This window comes from Jaculus jaculus, chromosome 1 (assembly GCF_020740685.1).
Source record: "Jaculus jaculus isolate mJacJac1 chromosome 1, mJacJac1.mat.Y.cur, whole genome shotgun sequence".
NCBI classification, from domain to species: Eukaryota; Metazoa; Chordata; class Mammalia; order Rodentia; family Dipodidae; genus Jaculus; species Jaculus jaculus.
In genome coordinates, this window is record NC_059102.1 from 159487332 (window position 1) to 159506170 (window position 18839).

The window sequence follows — 18839 nt, forward strand, 5'->3', positions numbered from 1 at the left end:
TCAGTTACCAGTAGAGTTCTGGGTACCCTCCCCTCTCATGAATGGAAATATTTCCTGAGGTGGGAATAGTGTGTATACCTGTCAACCTGGCATCCAGGAGCCTAAAGCAGGAGGGTCACTAATTCAAAGGCAGTGTGGTGCTTCATAACAAAAACTTGTCTCAAAAACAAATATTGCTGGGTATGGTGGCTTACTCCTTTAATCTCAGCCCTTGGGGATTGTTGTGAGCTCAAGGCCACCCTGAGATAACATAGTGAATTCCCGGTCAGCCTGGGCTTAAATGAGACCCTACCTCATGAAAAAAAAAAAAAAAAAAAAAAAAAAAAAAAACAAATATTGGTGAGCCCTGGGTCCAAGTGAGAGACCTCTGCCTCAGTAAATGAAGGAGATAGCAATTGAGGAAGACACCTGATGTCATCAAAGGTGATAAACAGCAGCGGACATTGCAAGCCTTAAAGCAGGCCAGCCAGGCTAAATGTGCCAACTGATACAACAGTGGCATGTCTATTATGGGGTAAACCAACCACTCTCTAAGTGGACTGGAAACCTGCTCCACAGGGTGGAATACATGCCTGGTACTGAAAACCTACTCAAAAACCTATGGCAGGGCTGGAGAGATGGCTTAGCGGTTAAGCGCTTGCCTGTGAAGCCTAAGAATCTCGGTTCGAGGGTCGATTCCCCAGGACCCATGTTAGCCAGATGCACAAGGGGGCGCATGCATCTAGGGTTTGTTTGCAATGGCTGGAGGCCCTGGCAGGCTCATTCTCTCTCTCTCTCTCTCTCTCTCTCTCTCTCTCTCTCTCTCTCTCTCTGCTCTTTCTCTGTCTGCTGCTCTCAAATAAAAATAAAAATATATTTTTTAAAAAGTCTATGTCAGGGGAAGGTCATGAGCCCTAGGGGTATAACGCCTGCTGGTGTCTGGCTAAATGCATGTATTATGCTCACCAAACTGCCCTGTATAAACACATTTTTTATGTTCATACCCATATGTTAATTCTACTCTCACTTTTAGTTAGAAAAGCTTCTCTTTTCCAATGGTGGTGACCACTAAGGTGACTCAGAAGGCACCATAGTGCTGAGAAGTGATGGAGGAATGTTCAGCACTGCAATATCTCTATCACACTTCCAAGGCTCAGGGTCCATTGTGGAAGACGTGACAGAAAGCCAAAGGAAGGGTTAAACTCCTTACAATTCAATCTTCCACAAACAAAATGGCCTGGCTATCCATGACCTTGCAGTGCTTGGCAATACCTACACAAGACTCTCATGATACCAGGATAAAAAGAAGACATCAAAATAAAAGAGACAGTTGGGAGTGGTGGCGCACGCCTTCAATCTCAGCACTCGGGAGGCAGAGGTAGGAGGATCGCCTTGAGTTCAAGGCCACCCTGAGACTACATAATGAATTACAGATCAGCCTGGGCTAGAGTGAAACCTTACCTCGAAAAACCAAAAAAATAAAATTAAGAGGTCTGGAGAGATGGCTTAGTGGTTAAGCGCTTGCCTGTGAAGCCTAAGGACCCCGGTTCGAGGCTCGATTCCCCAGGACCCACATTAGCCAGATGCACAAGGGGTGCACACGTCTGGAGTTCCTTTGCAGTGGCTAGAAACCCTGGCGTGCCCATTCTCTATCTACCTATCTGCCTCTTTCTCTCTCTGTCTGTTGCCCTCAAATAATAATAAAATAAATAAATAAATAAAAATAAGAGACTGATTGAGAGGGGGAGGGGAATGATGAAGGGTGACTTTGTGAGGAGAAAGTGGGGGAGGGGAGGGAATTATCATGGCTTAATGTCTATGGGAGCTGTCAATAATTTTTTTTTAATGGACCTCTAGGAGGCAACTCAAAACATACAAAAGGAAACATACCTCGTGTTAAAATGGAATGAGCCATGAAGACTCAGGTGCCTCAAGTGTACATTACAAGCCACGTGCCTGCCAGCCCACCACACCAGAAGTGGAAGAAAGAGGACCAGAATTTCAAGGTTGTCCTCAGCTACTCCAGCTCACAATAAATGAATAAAAAATAAATTCTACAGCATTCTGTTTTTGTTATGATTTTTTTTTTTTTTTTTCTGAGACAAGGTCTCACTCTGCAGCCCAGGCTGGTTTCAAACTTGCAGTGATTCTCCTGCCTCAGCCTCCAGAGTATTGGGATGACAGGTGTGCGCCACCACACCCGGCTGTATGCAGTTCTAGAAAAAGCCACATATAGAGTGAAGGCAGCAGGAAGGTCAGTGGTTGCTGGGCTGAAAGGGTGGAGGGGGAGGTTAAAGAGTGGGACAGATGAAGTCCAGATCGCTCCAGACAGAAGGTCCTCCAGGATGTGGTGACAGTGGACATGGGACAGCATCGACTGTCCCCACACAGAATGCACAGCACCACGGGCCCCCACGCAGACCATGGAGTCTGGAATGACCAGTCGTCCAAGTGTGCTGCAGGGGCGGGGGAACGGGGATGGCAATAACCAAGGTCTGGTAGTATATGAGAAATTGCTATTCATTTGGCTCTGTTTTCCTGTGAACCTAAAACTGTTCTAAAATGCAGTCTTTTCAAAAAGAACAGCAGGGGAGCCAGCGTGGTATATGCCTTTAATCCCAGCACTTGGGAGGCAGAGGTAGGAGGATCGCCACCTTGAGACTACATAGTGAATTCTAGGTCAGCCTGAACTAGAGTGAGACCCACCTTGAAAAAACAAAAACAAAACAAAACAAAAACGAACAGCAGGGGATAGTGGGCCACACTTCCCATCGCAGCACTCAGGCAGGAAGCTGAGATAGAAAGATTGCCGTAAGTTCAAGACCCAGCCTGGGCTACATATGAGAACCTACCTCAAAGAAACAGACCCCCCCCCCCACAAAAAAAAAGCAACAGTGAATCCTAAGAGGGTTTGTGGAGTTGGTTCAGGATTATAATAAGAGACGGGCATCAAATAACCATAAACACCCCACCCCCATCCAGACTGCAAAATCTGTGATCACAGGTCCCAATCCAACTAGCACCCAGAGCCTATGTAGACTGTGACTCCACAGTGGAGCCCCCTGGGGGAGCTATGCCAGCCTTGCGGACATAGGTTCTCATCCCTGGAGTCTGTGGGTGGGCCATGGGACACAAGGGTGTCAGGCACAATTGTTCTGTCCATTCCCTCTTTGGAGAAGGTGACTGCTGCAGGCAGGTTCACATTACTGGTAGAAATCACCCAACCAAGAGCAGCTTGTGGGAAAAAGAGGTTTATTTTGGCTTACAGGCTCGAGGGGAAACTCCATGATGGCAGGGAAAATGATGGCATGAGCAGAGGGTGGATTTCACCCCCTGGCCAATATAAGGTGGACAATAGCAACAGGAGAGTGTGCCAAACACTGGCAAGGGCGAAACTGGCTATAACACCCACAAGCCAGTCCCCAACAATATGCTCCCTCCAGGAGGCATTAATTCCCAAATCTCCATCAGCTGGGAACCTAGCATTCAGGACACCTAAGTTTATGGGGGACACCTGAATCAAACTGCCACAGTGACAATGTTGGGCCATCTTCCAAGGAGCCTACCTGCCATCTGGTCCTTGTAAGGCAAGGCGCTGTGACACTTACAGGACATCCCAGGTCCATGGGTCACCAAATCCTCTCTTGTAGCCCATTCTAGTACCCGACAAGTCTTGCCCTGCTTTGGGCCTCCCACTGTAGAGGCAAAACTTCCTTCACACAGGCCAACCTCACGTCGACCCCAGGACCACGATCCCTGCGGGGCATGGGACGTTCAGTGCAGCTGGGTCCTTGCGGGTATCCATCAGCGTGGAAAGGTAAACTGAGAACTGTAAGCTGGACATGGTGGCTCACGTCTGTAATCTCAGCGCTCAGGAGGCTGAGGCAGGAGGATTGCTATGAGTTCCAGGCCAGCCGGAGCTATAGAAATCCTATCTCAAGGGGGCAAGGGGCAGCTGCCTCTTCTTGCCATGTGGGAGCTCTGTAGGCCACAGGACCTTCAGCTGCCCTGAGGGGCCACCCCAGGCTTCTCAGGGAGTCTTATGTAAGGTGGGACCATCACCACCTTCCAAAAAGACTATAATGTCATGAGTAAGATCAGGGACAGATGGAGTTCAGGCAAATGTCCTCTTGCTCCTTGCTCAGTGTCTAGGGTATACCATCTCCAGCTGTTGTCACCACGCCCTCTCACGGGGTGCCTCTCCAAACAGCATCTCTTATGCTGGCCTCTGTGTTGACCACCACGGGGAAAGCCAGGCGGCGGTTATCTCTAGAAAGATGAGGGCCCTCGCAGGTCGGTCTGTCCCAGGCACATGTCAAGTGGCAGCGCCTGACAGCTTGTATCGTTATACAGAAAGCGTGAGCCATGGGGATGACTCACCCTGGGCCAAGGGGCCAGGACTGGGGTGGACTCTCCTGGCAGCCTCCGCAGAGGCTCTGGTGATCTGGGCAGTGCCTTCGCCTCCAAGTGGGTTTCCTACCCCCAGGGACCTGGAAGAGGCCCAGGGCCCCATCCGCTGAGAAGGTATCTGGGGACCCCATGGAAACATAGGAGTTAGTAATTCACATTCCTTCCCAGGATCCTGGCCTGGGCCTATGGGTTTCCTTAAATGGGGAGCTGGCAGGCTGCTGGCTCGGTGGACAGGCCCACGCAGGCAGGCTCCAGGCTCGCAGAGGAACACTGGCTTCTCCACAGCGTGGGGCTGTTCCAAAGCGATGCAGGTTGCATTTTCACCTAGAGCCCCAGCAACCACCGCAGCCCCAAAGGGCTGTACACAGGGTCTTCCCTTGGCTGGGCCCAGGTCCTCCTGGCCCCAGAGTCCACTCTGCCACCCAAGGACATCTGTCCCCACCCCTCACCCATACAGGCTATGTGCACTATTCATATAGCACCTATGGGCTCTGCAGGACCCTGACTGCATAGCAGGTGGGTGCTGGGCCACGACTTGCCCTTCCTGATGGTGGCGGGGGCAGGAGTCTCATCTGAGGAAGGCTCCGGGTGGAAACAGAGGCATGGGAAAGCACAAGGGACTCCCTCGGGGCTAGAAGGCTCAGCTGCTCCTCATAACGTCACGCTGTAGCAAGGACAGAGTACAAAGCCCTCCCCATTCAGAGTCCGCACTCCCAACGTCACCCTCCGTGGCCCTCACACCTTCACGCATCTGGGATGGGGCAAAGAGTACAAAGAAGTCTAGGCCCAAGGTAGCAACGGCAAGGTCGACCTTGGTCCTCAGGCAGAGATGAAGCAAGACAGATGTCATTTCACAAGGACAGGCAGAGCCAAAGAGACTGACCGGACCCCAGAGACAATACAGGCCACACTAGACCAGATGTGAGAATGCGCAACACTTTCCAACCAAGCCCAGAGCACCTCCCAGTGGGATGCCAAGCATTTTCCCAAACATCATGGTCAAAGGTCAAAGAGCAAACTGGATCGATGCAGACTATCTTGTGTGGTGGAGAAAGGGTACCTGCGTTATAAGCAGTAACATGTATCAAACCCATGAATGGTTCTTGGTGTTCGTGTGACATGACATGGTCACATGGATGGATAGGGACGCCAAGGAAGAGAGTGGTAACATATCACCCTTGCCTCTGGTCTTTCTCTCCCGCCTACATGTACAGCCGAGAGAATCCAGTTGTTCTCGCCTTTAGACTAGATCCCAAAGTTGGCTACTGTCCACCCCCCAAGCCCACTACCTCCCTGGTCCAAGCTGCTGCCCTCTCTCTCTCTACTGCCCACAACAACTGCTATCAGAACCCCAGGCCCAATCTGAAGCCGACTGTCATTCCACCAGGCAGGCGGAGTCCCTTGAGCTTGAGTCAACCTTGCACCAGGTCCATCCTCCGTATACCACAGGCCCTTTGCACTGGCTGCCATTCCTGCTGCCTGGCATGTTCTCCAGATACTGCCAGGCTGCCACCCTTGTCCACTTTAGATTTCTGCTCAAAAGTCAGCAAGAAGCTGGGTCTGGTGGTGTAAGCCTGTCATCCCAGCTGCTGCAGAACTGAGGCCAGAAGATCACAAGTCTAAGGCCTATCTGGGCTACAGAATGCACATACACAGGGGCTCCCACCCTCCCACTGTGTGTGTGTCTGTCTCTCTGTAACACACACACACACACACACACACACACACACACACACACACACGGGTGGACGTGCATGCGGCTTTTGCACCAAGCAGGCAGCTCCAGAAGCTCAGCTGATCCCATGCTCTCAGCATCCAGTCCAGTAGCCTCCAGTCAACAGCCTGGACCTCCCACCCTCCAGGCCCATCTAGCCTCTCCTCGCCCAGCTTCTCCTCAGGCCACATAATAGCCGAGGTCACCCGCAGTAGGAAGCCCACCAGCAGGGGCCACAGCAAGCTGGCTCTCCAGTCCTGCCCGGTAGCTTAAAAGCATCCCACTGCTAGAGACAGCCAGGAAATGGGCTTTGGACCCTTAGCTGAGAGGAAGGTGGGCACAGAGCAGCCTGGAGCCACTCTGCAGGACTGGGCACACAGCCATCTCCAGATTAACAGCGCACAGAGGCGGGCACCACAGAAGCCTCACACCACGTTCCTTACCTAGGGCGGCCCAGGCCAGGATTTCTCAGAGGCTTGGGTGGCTTTAAAGGATCTAAACTGCAAAGTGCTTCCAACACGGCCTAAGGCAAAAAACAATACCAACTGAAGCACACTGCTCCAGATGTGTGGCCATGTGTCTGACCAGCTGACTGTTCTCAGGACAGAACAAGCACAGGCATGGCCGGGCAGAGGAGACCTGAACAAAAGTTTGTGCACCACAATCCAGGGTCACTCCCAAGAGAAGAGGGACAAAGGAAAGGTGAGAGTTAACCAAGGAAATGATGCACATTCAGAAAAGTCTGGAATGAGCCTGGATGGTGAGGTAAGGTCATCTCTCCCCACGTCTCTGTGCTTCCTAGCCTTCAGTCATGGGACGTCCTCGGCTTAACTGACTGCCACTCCCTCCCACCCCAACCTGGCCCTTGTGGCTTCCCTAAGCTTTCAGGATCAAGGTGAGCTCAGCCACACCAGCTGGCAAGAGGCTTCCACAACACAGGGCAGCTACTACATCCAGACAGGGACCCCTTTCAGACAATGCAACTATAAAAGGACACAAGAGAGAGAAGACTTAGTGGTTAAGGCACCTGGCTGCAAAGCCCAAGGACACAGGTTCAATCCCCAATACCCACATAAGCCAGATGCACATGGTGCTGCATGCATCTGGAGTTTGTGGTGGTCTCCCATTCTCTCTCTCTAATAAATAAATAAAATTTTAAAGGGTACAAGGTACCCACAAGGGTGTGTTTACTTTCCTGTACATGTGCAAGAAATATAATGAACTTTAAATCATTGTTGTGTGCATGTGTATGTGGTGTGAAAGCGTGTGTGTGTATTCCTATACATGTTGGCATGTGTTGGGGGGCACATGTGTGTGTACATGCAGAGGTCAGAGATTGGCAGGTGTCTTCCTCAATCACTCTCCACCTTACATTTTTTTTCTCAATTTTTATTAACATTTTCCATGATTATAAAAATATCCCATGGTAATACCCTCCCTCCCCCCACTTTCCCCTTTGAAATTCCATTCTCCATCATATCCCCTCCCCATCTCAATCAGTCTCTCTTTTATTTTGATGTCATGATCTTTTCCTCCTCTTATGATGGTCTTGTATATCCATCTTACCTTTTAATAATATTTAATTTATTTATGTATTTAAGGGAATGGGCATGCCAGGGCCTCTAAGCCACTGTAAACAAACTCTAGATGCATGTGCCACTTTGTGCATCTGCCTTATGTGGGTCCTAGGGAATCAAACCTGAGTCTTTAGGCTTCATAGGCAAACAACTTAACCAGGAAGCCATCTTTCCAGCCCTCCACCTTATTTTTGAGACAGGGTCTGTCACTGAATCCAGAGCTCACTGGTTCAGCTAAAGTAGGTAGCCCTTCCTCTGCCACCCCAGCTGGAATCACAGGCATGTACACAAAGTAAGGCCCAGCATTATTTTTTTTATAACATTTTATTTATCTGAGAGAGCAAGGAGGAGGCAGAGAAAGAATGGGAGCACAGCAGGCCCTCTAGACACTGCAAATGAACTCCAGATGCATGCACCATCTTGTGCATCCAGCTTTAGTGGATACTGGGGAACTGAACCCGGGTCCTTAAGCTTCGCAGGTATCTTTAACTGCTAAGCCATCTCTCCATCCCAGATCCAGCATTTTCACATGAGCGCTAAAAACCCAAACTCAGGTTCTCATGCCTGTGCAGGAAGTAGTTTACCAACTGAGCCATCTCCCCAGCCCCAAATCTGTGTGTGTGAGTGCATGCGTGCGTGTGTTTGGGAGACACCCTGTAACCCAGGTTGGCCTGAAACTCACAGCAACCTTCCTGCCTCTGCTTCCACAGTACTGGCATTAAAGATGTGAGTCACCATACCTAGGCATGGCTAGGTTTAAGTCCAGGGTCTAGCAGGGAATTAGGTCCTAGCAGGGACATATTCTGTCAGAGGCTCTCCTCCTTGGCCTATGCAGAAGGAGGGAAGGCTATGGGAACCCGAAAGGAAGCCACAGGGACCATACCCACCCACAGAGCCAGGAAGGCAGCAGTGGTTTACCCATGAGCAGGGTCCAGGGCGATGGCCCTCGGCTGGTCCAAGTCTTCCCAGAAGAGCACCTTGCGGGACGTGCCGTTGAGGTTGGCCACCTCGATGCGGTTGGTCTCCGAGTCCGTCCAGTACAGCTTCTTGCCCACCCAGTCACAGGCCAGCCCATCGGGCGAGACGAGGCCAGAGATGACAACGCTCTGGGCGGCCGCCCCGCTCTGGTTCAGGTAGGTCTGCTTGATGGCCTCCTCGCTCACGTCCGTCCAGTACACGGCGCCCTTGGAGAACTGGAAGTCCACAGCGGCCGCATCCTCCAGGCCGCTGGCCACGATGATGGACTCCAGCTTCACGCCGCCAGCGTCCACCAGCCGCACATCCCGGCGATTGGCAAAGAGGAGGAGTGGCGAGGCTGGAAGGCAGAGCAAACTGTGAGGACACTGACCAAGCGGGTGGGGCTCACGGCTTCAGGAACAGGAGGGGGTCAGACAGCCTTCATGACCCACCCACACTCAAGACCCTGTGCCCTGCCGGGCCGCCAGGCCCCAGGATAGCGACAGTCTCATCCTGAGGCTCAGCTACTACTGTGAGGCATGGTTCACCTCCCCCTCCTCAATCATGGATGACTCTTCCTGCAGCACCCCTCGCCTCATACAAGGGACTTGGAGAGATGGCCATGGGGCTGGAGAGATGGTTCAGTGGTTAAAGCACTTGCCTGCAATGCCTAACAACCTCCTGGGTTCAATTCCCCAGTACCCACATAAAGCTAGATGCACGCATGCATCTAGTGTTTATAGGACCTGGTGCATTCATTCATTCATTCAGTCTCTCTTTCTCCTTGAAAATAAATAAATATTTTATTTAGTTATATAGTTTTGCTCAGTTTTCAAGGCAGGGTCTCACTCTAGCCCAGGCTGACCTGGAATTCACTCTGTAGTCTCAGGATGGCCTCGAATTCACAATGATCCTTCTACCTCTGCCTCCTGAGTGCTGGGATTAAAGGTGTGCGCCACCACGCCTGGCTCCATTTTTTTTTTTTTTTTTAAGCAGCATCTCACTCTAGCTCAGGCTGACCTGAGTTTCACTATGTAGTCTCAGGGTGGCCTCAAACTCATGGCAATCCTCCTACCTCTGCCTCCCGAGTGCTGGGACTAAAGGCATGCACCACAACGCTCGGCCCTATTTGTTTTTAATTTTTTGTTTATTTTTATTTATTTATTAGAGAGCGACAGACAAAGAGAGAGAGAAAGAGGCAGAGAAAGAGAGAATGGGCATGCCAGGGCCTCCAGCCACTGCAAACAAACTCCAGAGGCATGCACTACCTTGTTCATCTGGCTTACGTGGGTCCTGGAGAATGAGAAGGGTCACCGAGTCTGGGGCCACCCTGAGACTACATAGTGAATTCCATGTCACCCTGAGCTAGATATAGTAAGATCTTACCTCAAAAAAAAAAAAAATAGGGCTGGAGAAATGACTTAGTAGATCAAGCCTTTGCCTGCAAAGCCAAAGGATCCAGGTTCAAATCTCCAGGACCCACATAAACCAGATGCACAAGGTGGCACATGCATCTGGAGTTCATTTGCAGTGGCTGGAGGCCCTGGCATGCCTATTCTATCTCTCTCTCACTCTCTCTCTCAAATAAATAAAATATATTTTAAAAAACAAAAATAAGCCAGGCGTGGTGGCACACGCCTTTAGTCCCAGCACTTGAGAAGCAGAGGTAGGAGGATTACCGTGAATTCAAGGTCACCCTGAGACTACTTAGTGAATTACAGGTCAGCCTGGGCCTACCCTGAAAAGACAAAAACAAATACACACACACACACACACACACACACACACACACACACACACACACAAAATAGAAATAGTAAGAGAGTCCTCCAAGGGCCTGATGGGAGGGCATGATCTGGGCTATGCCAGCCTGCAGAGCCTGACCAAGGGGCCAAATTTGAGAGGTAGCCTCAGAGTCTTGATGTGGAATGAGATGCCTGGACTGAGCAGAGCCTCAAGAGCTTTTATTAGTCCAAGGCCAGGCTGGAGAGATGGCTTAGCGGTTAGGGTGCTTGTCTGTGAAGCCTAAGGACTCATGTTTGACTCTCCAGGTCCCAGGTAAGCCAGACACACAATGACATAAAGTCACACATGAGCATTGGGGGCACATGCATCTGGAATATGATTGCAGTAGCTGGAGGCCCTGGCATGCTAATTCTCTCCCTCCCCCCCCCCCCACACACACACAAAGGCAGAGCCAGGCATGATGGTGCACACCTTTAATCCCAGCACTCAAGAGGCATAGGTAGGAGGACTGTCATAAGTTCAAGGCCACCCTGAGACTACATAGTTAATTCCAGGTCAGCCTGGGCCACAGTGAGACCCTACCTTGAAAAACAAAAACAAAGCAAAACAAAAAAAGACAGTCTGTTGGGCTTGCCTCAAAAAATAAGTACCAGGGGCTGGAGAGATGGCTTAGCAGTTAAGCGACTGCCTGTGAAGCCTAAGGACCCCGGTTCAAGTCTCGAATCCCCAGAACCCATGTTAGCCAGATGCACAAGTGGGCGTACACGTCTGGAGTTTGTTTGCAGTGGCTGGAGGCCCTGGCGCACCCATATTCTCTCTTTCTCTCTTTTTTTCTCTCTCTCTCTGCCTCTTTTCTCTCTCTATCTGTCGCTCTTAAATAAATAAATAAAAATAACTTAAAAAAATAAGTACTAGGGGCTGGAGAGATGGCTTAGCAGTTAAGGCATTTGTCTGCAAAGCCAAAGGACCCCAGTTTGATTCCCCAGGACCCATGTAAGCCAGATGCACAAAGGGGTGCGTGCATCTGCAGTTCATTTGTAGGAGCTAGAGGCCCCAGAGCACCCATTCTCTCTCTGCCTCTTTCTTCCTCTCTTCCTCTCGCTCTAATAAATAAATAAAAATAAAAATAATTTTAAAAACTAAGTACAAGGCCTTTCCCAGTCCCAGGGCTGCAGCCTTAGCTTCCCTCTTACCTCAGCATTTCACATCTTGTCCGTCCTCATCCCAAGCACCCTCTGAAGAACAAACTGAAAGGACCACCCAGATGCTACTATTCAGTTTAAACACCTTCCACAGCTCCCTCTGCGCACGGGAACGGGTCAGGCTCCCTCTTGGTCTCCACAGCCTCCAGCCTGTAGTCTTTCCCATCCATTCTTTTCTCCTCCACCACTCTGGCCCCAAGCGTACCAGAGCTAAGCTATTTCCCTCACTTCCCTCCACCCTCATTAGTCCCTAGGTCCAATCAAGGGTTTCATCCCAGCAGGGGCCTACCTACTGGCACCCGCCACAATCCTCAGTTACCAGCCCAAGAGGGCTCAATGCCCACACATCAGTTCCCATATCAACCATCAGCTGGGTTGGGCTGGGCTGGGCTGAGCTGAGCTGACCACCAATACCCCAGAAAACTGTCTTAGTAAGGACTTAGCTAAGACGGCTACCTTTCCTCACAGAAGCTGGAGACACTGGGGATCTCTGCACGGATGGGGACCCACCACCCACACTCCAACCCCCTTAAGGAGGCTCAGTGATGGAAAGAAAACCCATCACAGGTGCTCTAGAGTGGCAGAAGGGTTTGCCGCCTCTGTAAGGCTACACGGGAGGTACCCAGGACCAGAATGTAGGGGGCAAGCCCAAGCAGAGTGCGGCTGACTGCCAGCTCACAGCTGAGCCTCTCTCACTCCCAGATGAACCCCTGAAGGACAACGGGTACAGAGAGGGTCTGACATCAAGACAAGTTCCAGTGGGAATGCTCCCCCTTCCTCTACCACCATCATCACCAAATCAGCTATCCAAGTCCTTGTGGCAGAAATGGAAAATCAATTAGCAAGTGTGGTGTGTCTGGGAGGCAGAAGAGTAAAAGTGGGAGGCCAAGCTGGCTAAGGAAACCCTGTGTCCAAAAATAAAAAAAAAATTGTGTGTGTGTGTGTGTGTGTGTGTGTGTGTGTGTGTGTGTGTGTATGGTGAGAAAGTACCAACAGAGAAAGAAAAAACAGATGAATCAGATTTTACAAAAGTTTAAAACTTCTGCACATCAAAAGACACTCAAGAGTAAAAACTGAAACCGTGGGCTAGAGAGGCTCAGTGGTTAAAGGTGCTTGCTTATAAAGTCTGTGGTCTGGGTTTGATTCGCCAGGACCCATGTAAATAAAGCCAGTCACACAAAGTGTCTATGCATCTGGAGTTCATCTGCAGTGGCAAGAGGCCCTGGAACACCCATATTCACTCTCTGCCTTTTTCTGTCCCTCTCTCTCAAGTAAATAAATAAATAAATTTTTAAAAATCCTGGAACCTACAGAACGAGAGAAAGTATTTGCAAAACAATTGATGTCAGATAAGGGATTGATGTCTGGAATATACACCAAAATCCTAAAACTCAACAACAGAAACCAAACAACTCAATCCAAACAGGGGCAAAAGAAGCCTGTAATTGGGCTGGATATATGGCTTAGTCAGCAAAGCCAAAGGATCCAAATTCAATTCCCCAGGATTCACGTAAACCAGATGCACAAGGTGGCACATGTGTATGGAGTTTGTTTGCAGTGGCTGGAGGCCCTAGTGTGCCCATTCTCTCCTTCTCCCTCCCTCCCTCTCTGTCCTTGCAAATAAATAAATAAGAATATTTCTTTTAAAAGAAGACTAGCCAGGTGTGGTGGTGCACGCCTTTAATCCCAGCACTTGGGAGGCAGAGGTAGGAGGATCACTGTGAGTTCAAGGCCAGCCTGAGACTACATAGTGAATTCCAGGTCAGCTTGGGCTACAGTGAGACCCTACCTCGAAAAACCAACCAAAAAAAAAGAGAGAGAGACAGAGAGAAAAAGGCTATAATTCCAGCACTCAGGAGTCTGAGGTCTGAGGACTGCCATGAATTCAAGGACAGCCTGTGTTATAGCGTCAGCCTGGGCTAAAGTGAGATTCTGCCTCAAGCAAAAAAAAGAAAAAAACTAGCACAGGACTCAAAGAGACATCTCTCCAAAGAAGGTGCACATCACCCTGCCACAGCAGAAGGCAAACAGCAATGGGATAGTGAGCTGAGTTCCAGCAAAGGGGAGCTGGCTATAAGGTCCCTGAGCCCACCCGCAAGAACACGTCTGTTCCAGCAAAGTCAGCTGGGGACCAAGCATTCAAAACACATTGGTTTGGGGGGAGGGCGTCTTATTCAAACCACCACAGGTATCTATTGATGAATGAATGGACAGATGAAATGGGGTCTAGCTACACAATAGAGTATTACTCAACCATAAAAGAAACAAAGAAAGAAAACAAGCAAGCCAAGTAAGCAAGCAGGGCATGGTGACGCACGCCTGTAATCCCAGCACTCAGGAGGCAAAGGTAGGAGGTATTGCTGTGAGTTCGAGGCCAGCCTGGGACTACAGAGTAAGTTCTAGGTCAGCCTAGGCTAGAGTAAGACCCTGCCTTGAAAACACAACCTTAAAAAAATAAGTAAATAAAGGATTCTGCTGTTATTCCAAGTGAAATAAGTGGGTATCAGAAGGACACATACGATGGTGGGTGGCTTCACTCACACAGGTTCCCTGGTTGTCAGATCAGAAATAGAAAGTAAGATGACATGGGGACATGGTGGGACTCAGAGTTTAATGGGGACAGTTGGGGAAGACATAAAAGAGTTCTGGGGCTGGAGAGATGGCTCAGCAGTTAAAGGCACTTTCTTGCAAAGCCGAAGGGTGTGAGTTCACTTCCCCAGTACCCACAGATAGCCAGATGCACAAGGTAGCGCGTACACATGGAGTTCATTTGCAGTGGCAGGAAGCTCTGGTGCGACCACACTCATTCACTCTGTCTCTCTCTCAAATGAATACATAAATATTTTGAAGACTGGAGAGATAGCTTAGCAGTTAAGGCACTTGCCTGCCAAGCCTGAGACCCCAGGTTCAAATCCCCAGTACCCACATAAGCCAGATGCACAAGATGGTGCATGCGTTTAGAATTCATTTGCAGTGGCTAGAGGACCCTGGGGCACCCATACTCATTCAATCTATCTCTCTAGTTCTCTCAAATAAATAAATAAACATTTTAGAGCCGGGTGTGGCGGCTCATGCCTTTAATACTAGCACTCAGGTGGCAGAGATAGGAGGATTGCTATGAGTTCAAAGCCAGCCTGAGACTACATCGTGAATTCCAGACCAGCCTAGGCTAGAGTGAAACCCTACCTCAAAAACCCAAAAATGAAAAAGAAATGTTTTAGGGCCAGAGAGATGGCTTATTGATTAAGGTGCTTGTCTGTGAAGTCTAAGGACCCAGGTTCAACTTCCTAGTACCCCCTTAAGCCAGATGCACAAAGTGGAAGATATGTCTGGAGTTCATTTGCAGTGGCTGGAGGCCCTGGCACACCCATTCTCCCTCCCTCCCCCCCCCCATTACTTTTTCTCTCTCAAATAAATAAAATAAATACTTTTTAAATGCTTTAAAATTTAAAAAAAAAAAAAGAGTTCTGGCTGGGAAAATGGATTGGTTCAGTGGGTGAAGTGTCTGCTTTGCAAGCATGAGGACCTGAGTTCAATCCCCAGGACCCACATTAAAAAAAAAAAAAAAAAAGCCAGCCATGGGTGGTATGCATTTATAATTCCAGCACTGAGGAGGCAGAGACAGGCCAATCTCTCGGCTCACGAGCCAGCCAGTCTAGCCTAATTAGGTAAGTGCCAAGCCAGTGAGGGACTCTGTCTTAAAGGTGGACCACATTCCTCAGGAATGACATCTAAGGTTATCCTCTGACCTCAACACTCATATGTGCATATGCATTCATACATTAAATCAAATTTTAAAAAATGAGTTCTGGGAGTGGGTCATGGGGTGGCTATGTAACAGTGTGAATGTACTAGAAACAATTAAGATGAAAAATTAAAAATCATATGAATCTAACCATTATAAAAATTTTGAGCCAGGAGTGGTGGCACATGCCTTTAACCCCAGCACTGGAGAGGTAGAGGCAGGAGGATCACTATGAGTTTGAGGCCAGTCTGAGACTATATAGAGTGAATGCAAAGTCTGCCTGGGCTAGAGTGAACTAACTTGAAAAATTTTTTTTTTTACATTAATCAATCATGTTTATTTAAAGCATTCTTCACATTAGACATGTTTAATAGGAGTAAAAAAGTAGTCAACAACCAGTTCCCCTTTTCCATTCCAGCCACATAAGCGTTGTAATGAATGACACAGATTTCAGCTATAACTTGTAAAATATTCCAAAAGCTGACATAGTCCCAAGAACTAGAGAAAATTGCCACCAGAAATAAACTGCCACAGTAATGGAAATACAGGGTGATTCTAATTGTCTCTCAAGCCCAGATAATCCCAAATAACTTTATAAATACCTGATGAAAGAACAACTTAAACCCTATTAAAACTAAAGTATTTAAATACAGAAATCTCAGCCTTCCTTCAATTAGGCCAGAAACCACCACAAAAATGATGATCACAGAAACAGAATGAGTGGAATGTTTTAAGTTCAGTCCAACCAAAAAAAGCCCCATATAACTTCTTAATGTAATCATTTACTCAAATATACTGTAAATAGGAATGGTGGCAACATAGGAAGCAAAAAAGAAGGTTGCAAGTGAAATTTCTAGAAGCTCATGAAAACAATACCATCCCATACTGCATGTGCAAAAGGAAATCAGCTCTAATGGTGTTAGGAGTACTCTGGTCATCTTCAGTCATTTGGTCTTGCAAGGTGTTAGCTGTCTTTGCTTCCCATATCATAAAATTAGTCCACAGGAGGAGCTGGTGGATCCTGTCCATTATGAGGACTGGCTGGCTTCCCGGATAGGTTGGATCCTCTTAGATTAGGCGGTCTCAGCAAGAACAAGATCACCGCAATGACCATCCAGGCCATCAAGATCATAGTGAAACTGGTGCCATTGTCACCAGAGGGTCCTGGCAATTCCCGGGGACATTCTGTGTCCGTACAGTAGGACTGGGACTGCCGCAACAGATAGATCAGCCTTCTCATCGCATGTTCATGAGAGCAAACGCATTCACAGGGATCGAAGCCACCTTCTGCCATGATTACCCAGCTTGATTTTACTTGACTGTTTAAATCTTCTTTTCCTTTCCTCCTATGTCATTTCTAGACACTTAGCTCTTTTCGAAAAAATTTTTTTCTTGAAAGAGAATTAAAAAAAAAAAAAAATCAAACAATGAGGTATATCGATTGGAACTGAATGTGTCATTGGACTTCTCACAAGGAAATGCCATAGCAAAAAGCCTGTCCCCAGATCTCATGGCCCCACCCTCAGGGAAAGAGGGAAAAGAACCAGGTCAGACTGGCAGCCATGGCTCACACACAGGGACACTACCTGGTCCCTCACCTGCCAGTACTGTGAGCGTGTCCTGAGACTGAGGGGTCCCTTCACAGTGACAAACAGTCCTCAGGACTACAAAGACCTTAGCACTTGGGAACACCCCAGTACGCGCAAGTTCATGCTGTAAGAACACATAGCTTTCTTATGACCTGAAGCCAACCTAGGCCACACAATGACTTCTAGAACAGCCCCAGGAGAGAGAAAGGTTTCAAAATGAAAAACAGTGCTGTCCCTGCTCCTGGCTCAAAGGCCAATCCCCTGCTACTAACTGCACAAGGACAGAGTTCGGAGGCTCCCAGTAGACTGCACTCTCCATGAACGTGAACTTGCCCTAGCAACGCTATGAGGAGCCTGGACCACCTGCACCACCCCCCTTCGAGATCCTGATCACCCCTGCCTTATGAGAGGTAAGGAACAGCACATGAAGAGCTGACCGGGAGGGACACCACTCCAACCCCCAGGCTCTGGGCACATGAGGAAATTGGGTATACATGCCATCAGGGGCAAGGCATCTGTGGGAGAGCAGAGGTGGCGCTCAGGATCAGAGAGGGCCCAGCACCTTCACAGAAACGGACGCCCTGAAGACTAGTGGATGGCAGCTGTGCGCGGGATCTGGAGGGCACGGTGGGACCAGCAGGCTAGGTCACTACTCACACACAAACACCCCAACGGGATCCCCTCCCACTGGTGACTAGCATTCCCAGAGCTGGCATTGTTAATAACCCCATTTCCTGTATCAGGCTGACTGTGGCCAGCTGCCCCAAGGTTCCCTGAGGCAGGGTGAGGTGAGTGACTTGTCCCCACACACCCGGTGAGGATGTGCTCTGCCGGGACACGCTAAAACTCCATGCTGCCATGGCTCCTAACCCTCCAGAGGAAGCTGTTACCCGAACACAAGGTGCGGTCAACCAGGCCCCATGAGATTCCCCACCAGTGTAGCCCAGAGCCCCTCGCCACTCCAGACTGGGGGGCGGGGAGGGAGGAGGAACCAGACACGGAGCAGAGTTTAGCTGCTCTGCCAGTGCGGAAGGGCGCTGAGTCAGGAGGTAAGGGGTGGCTCTACAACAGCACCCTAGGCACAGCCAAGTGCCTCCCAGATGAGAAGAGTTCTGAGCAGCGGGTACCCACAGCGGGGCCTCCAGGTGGGTGGGGACACACCGAGAGGCCCCAAGAGGCAGAGGAACAGCCACTGAGGACACCCCTCACTGAAGCCAGTGGTCTCAGGGGGAGAGACTGTCCCTGGGGGCCACTCCAGGCCTCCCTCAAGCCCAGGCTCTGACTGCTCTCTCCCTCCCTCCCTCCCTCTCTCTCTCTCTCTCTCTCTCTCTCTCTCTCTCTCTCTCTCTCTCTCTCTCTTTCTCTCTCCCTCTCTCCCCAAACTGGAAAGTCCACTTTCCTCCTGCCTCTCTGCTCCTCAGAAGTTCAGGTGCGCTCTTCAAAGGCAGAGATAGGGGTATTTTGTAATTTCCTGTGCTTTTCCCTAACCCCCCACTGAGAGCCAGGGAGCAAGATGGAGGTGGGGGCGGGGCGGGGGCACACAGCCAGGGGAAGCCAGTGCTAAAGAGCTACCCGCAGCGACTCCTGCCTCTGAACTGCTGAGAAAACCACACACTTCATTTCCAAGTTCTAAGAGGAACCGACATCACACACCTGGCTTTCCCTGGAGAGGGGCTGGCGGTGGCCCCAGGGACCCACAGTGAGTTGGGGCCTCCATGTGGGTGGCCCCTACCCACCTCTCCTCCCCTCCCTGACTGTGGGCACTGTGCCACCCCAGGGCTCCACAACACTCTCCTCTCCCCAAGGTGGAAGCAGTTAAGAACAGAGGAGGGAGAGAAGGTTCTAGAAAGATGAACCACACCCTTATGTGGGATGTTACCCAGCATGCGCAGCCTGCTCCTGGGACAGGAATCTATCTGT

At 49.7% G+C, this 18839-nt stretch overlaps 2 protein-coding genes across 2 annotated transcripts in view; both read right to left on the bottom strand.

Moving 5' to 3' along the window:
• The window catches only part of Lrp5 (LDL receptor related protein 5), a 144141-nt gene that overhangs the window by 89207 nt on the left and 36095 nt on the right, over positions 1-18839 (bottom strand). Inside the window, exon 2 of the mRNA XM_045151411.1 lies at positions 8599-8995. Within this exon, the coding sequence (XP_045007346.1) occupies positions 8599-8995 (397 nt within the window). The remainder of the gene's footprint in view (positions 1-8598; positions 8996-18839) is intronic.
• On the bottom strand, positions 15647-16654 carry LOC123461399 (small integral membrane protein 14-like). The gene has a single exon (XM_045151417.1). It carries the CDS (start codon positions 16622-16624, stop codon positions 16325-16327), a length of 300 nt encoding a protein of 99 aa, XP_045007352.1. The 5' UTR covers positions 16625-16654; the 3' UTR covers positions 15647-16324.

What these genes read in the sequence shown, in the direction of transcription:
- LOC123461399 (XM_045151417.1), bottom strand. Translation starts at nt 16,624, where the DNA reads ATGGCAGAAGGTGGCTTCGATCCCTGTGAATGCGTTTGCTCTCATGAA.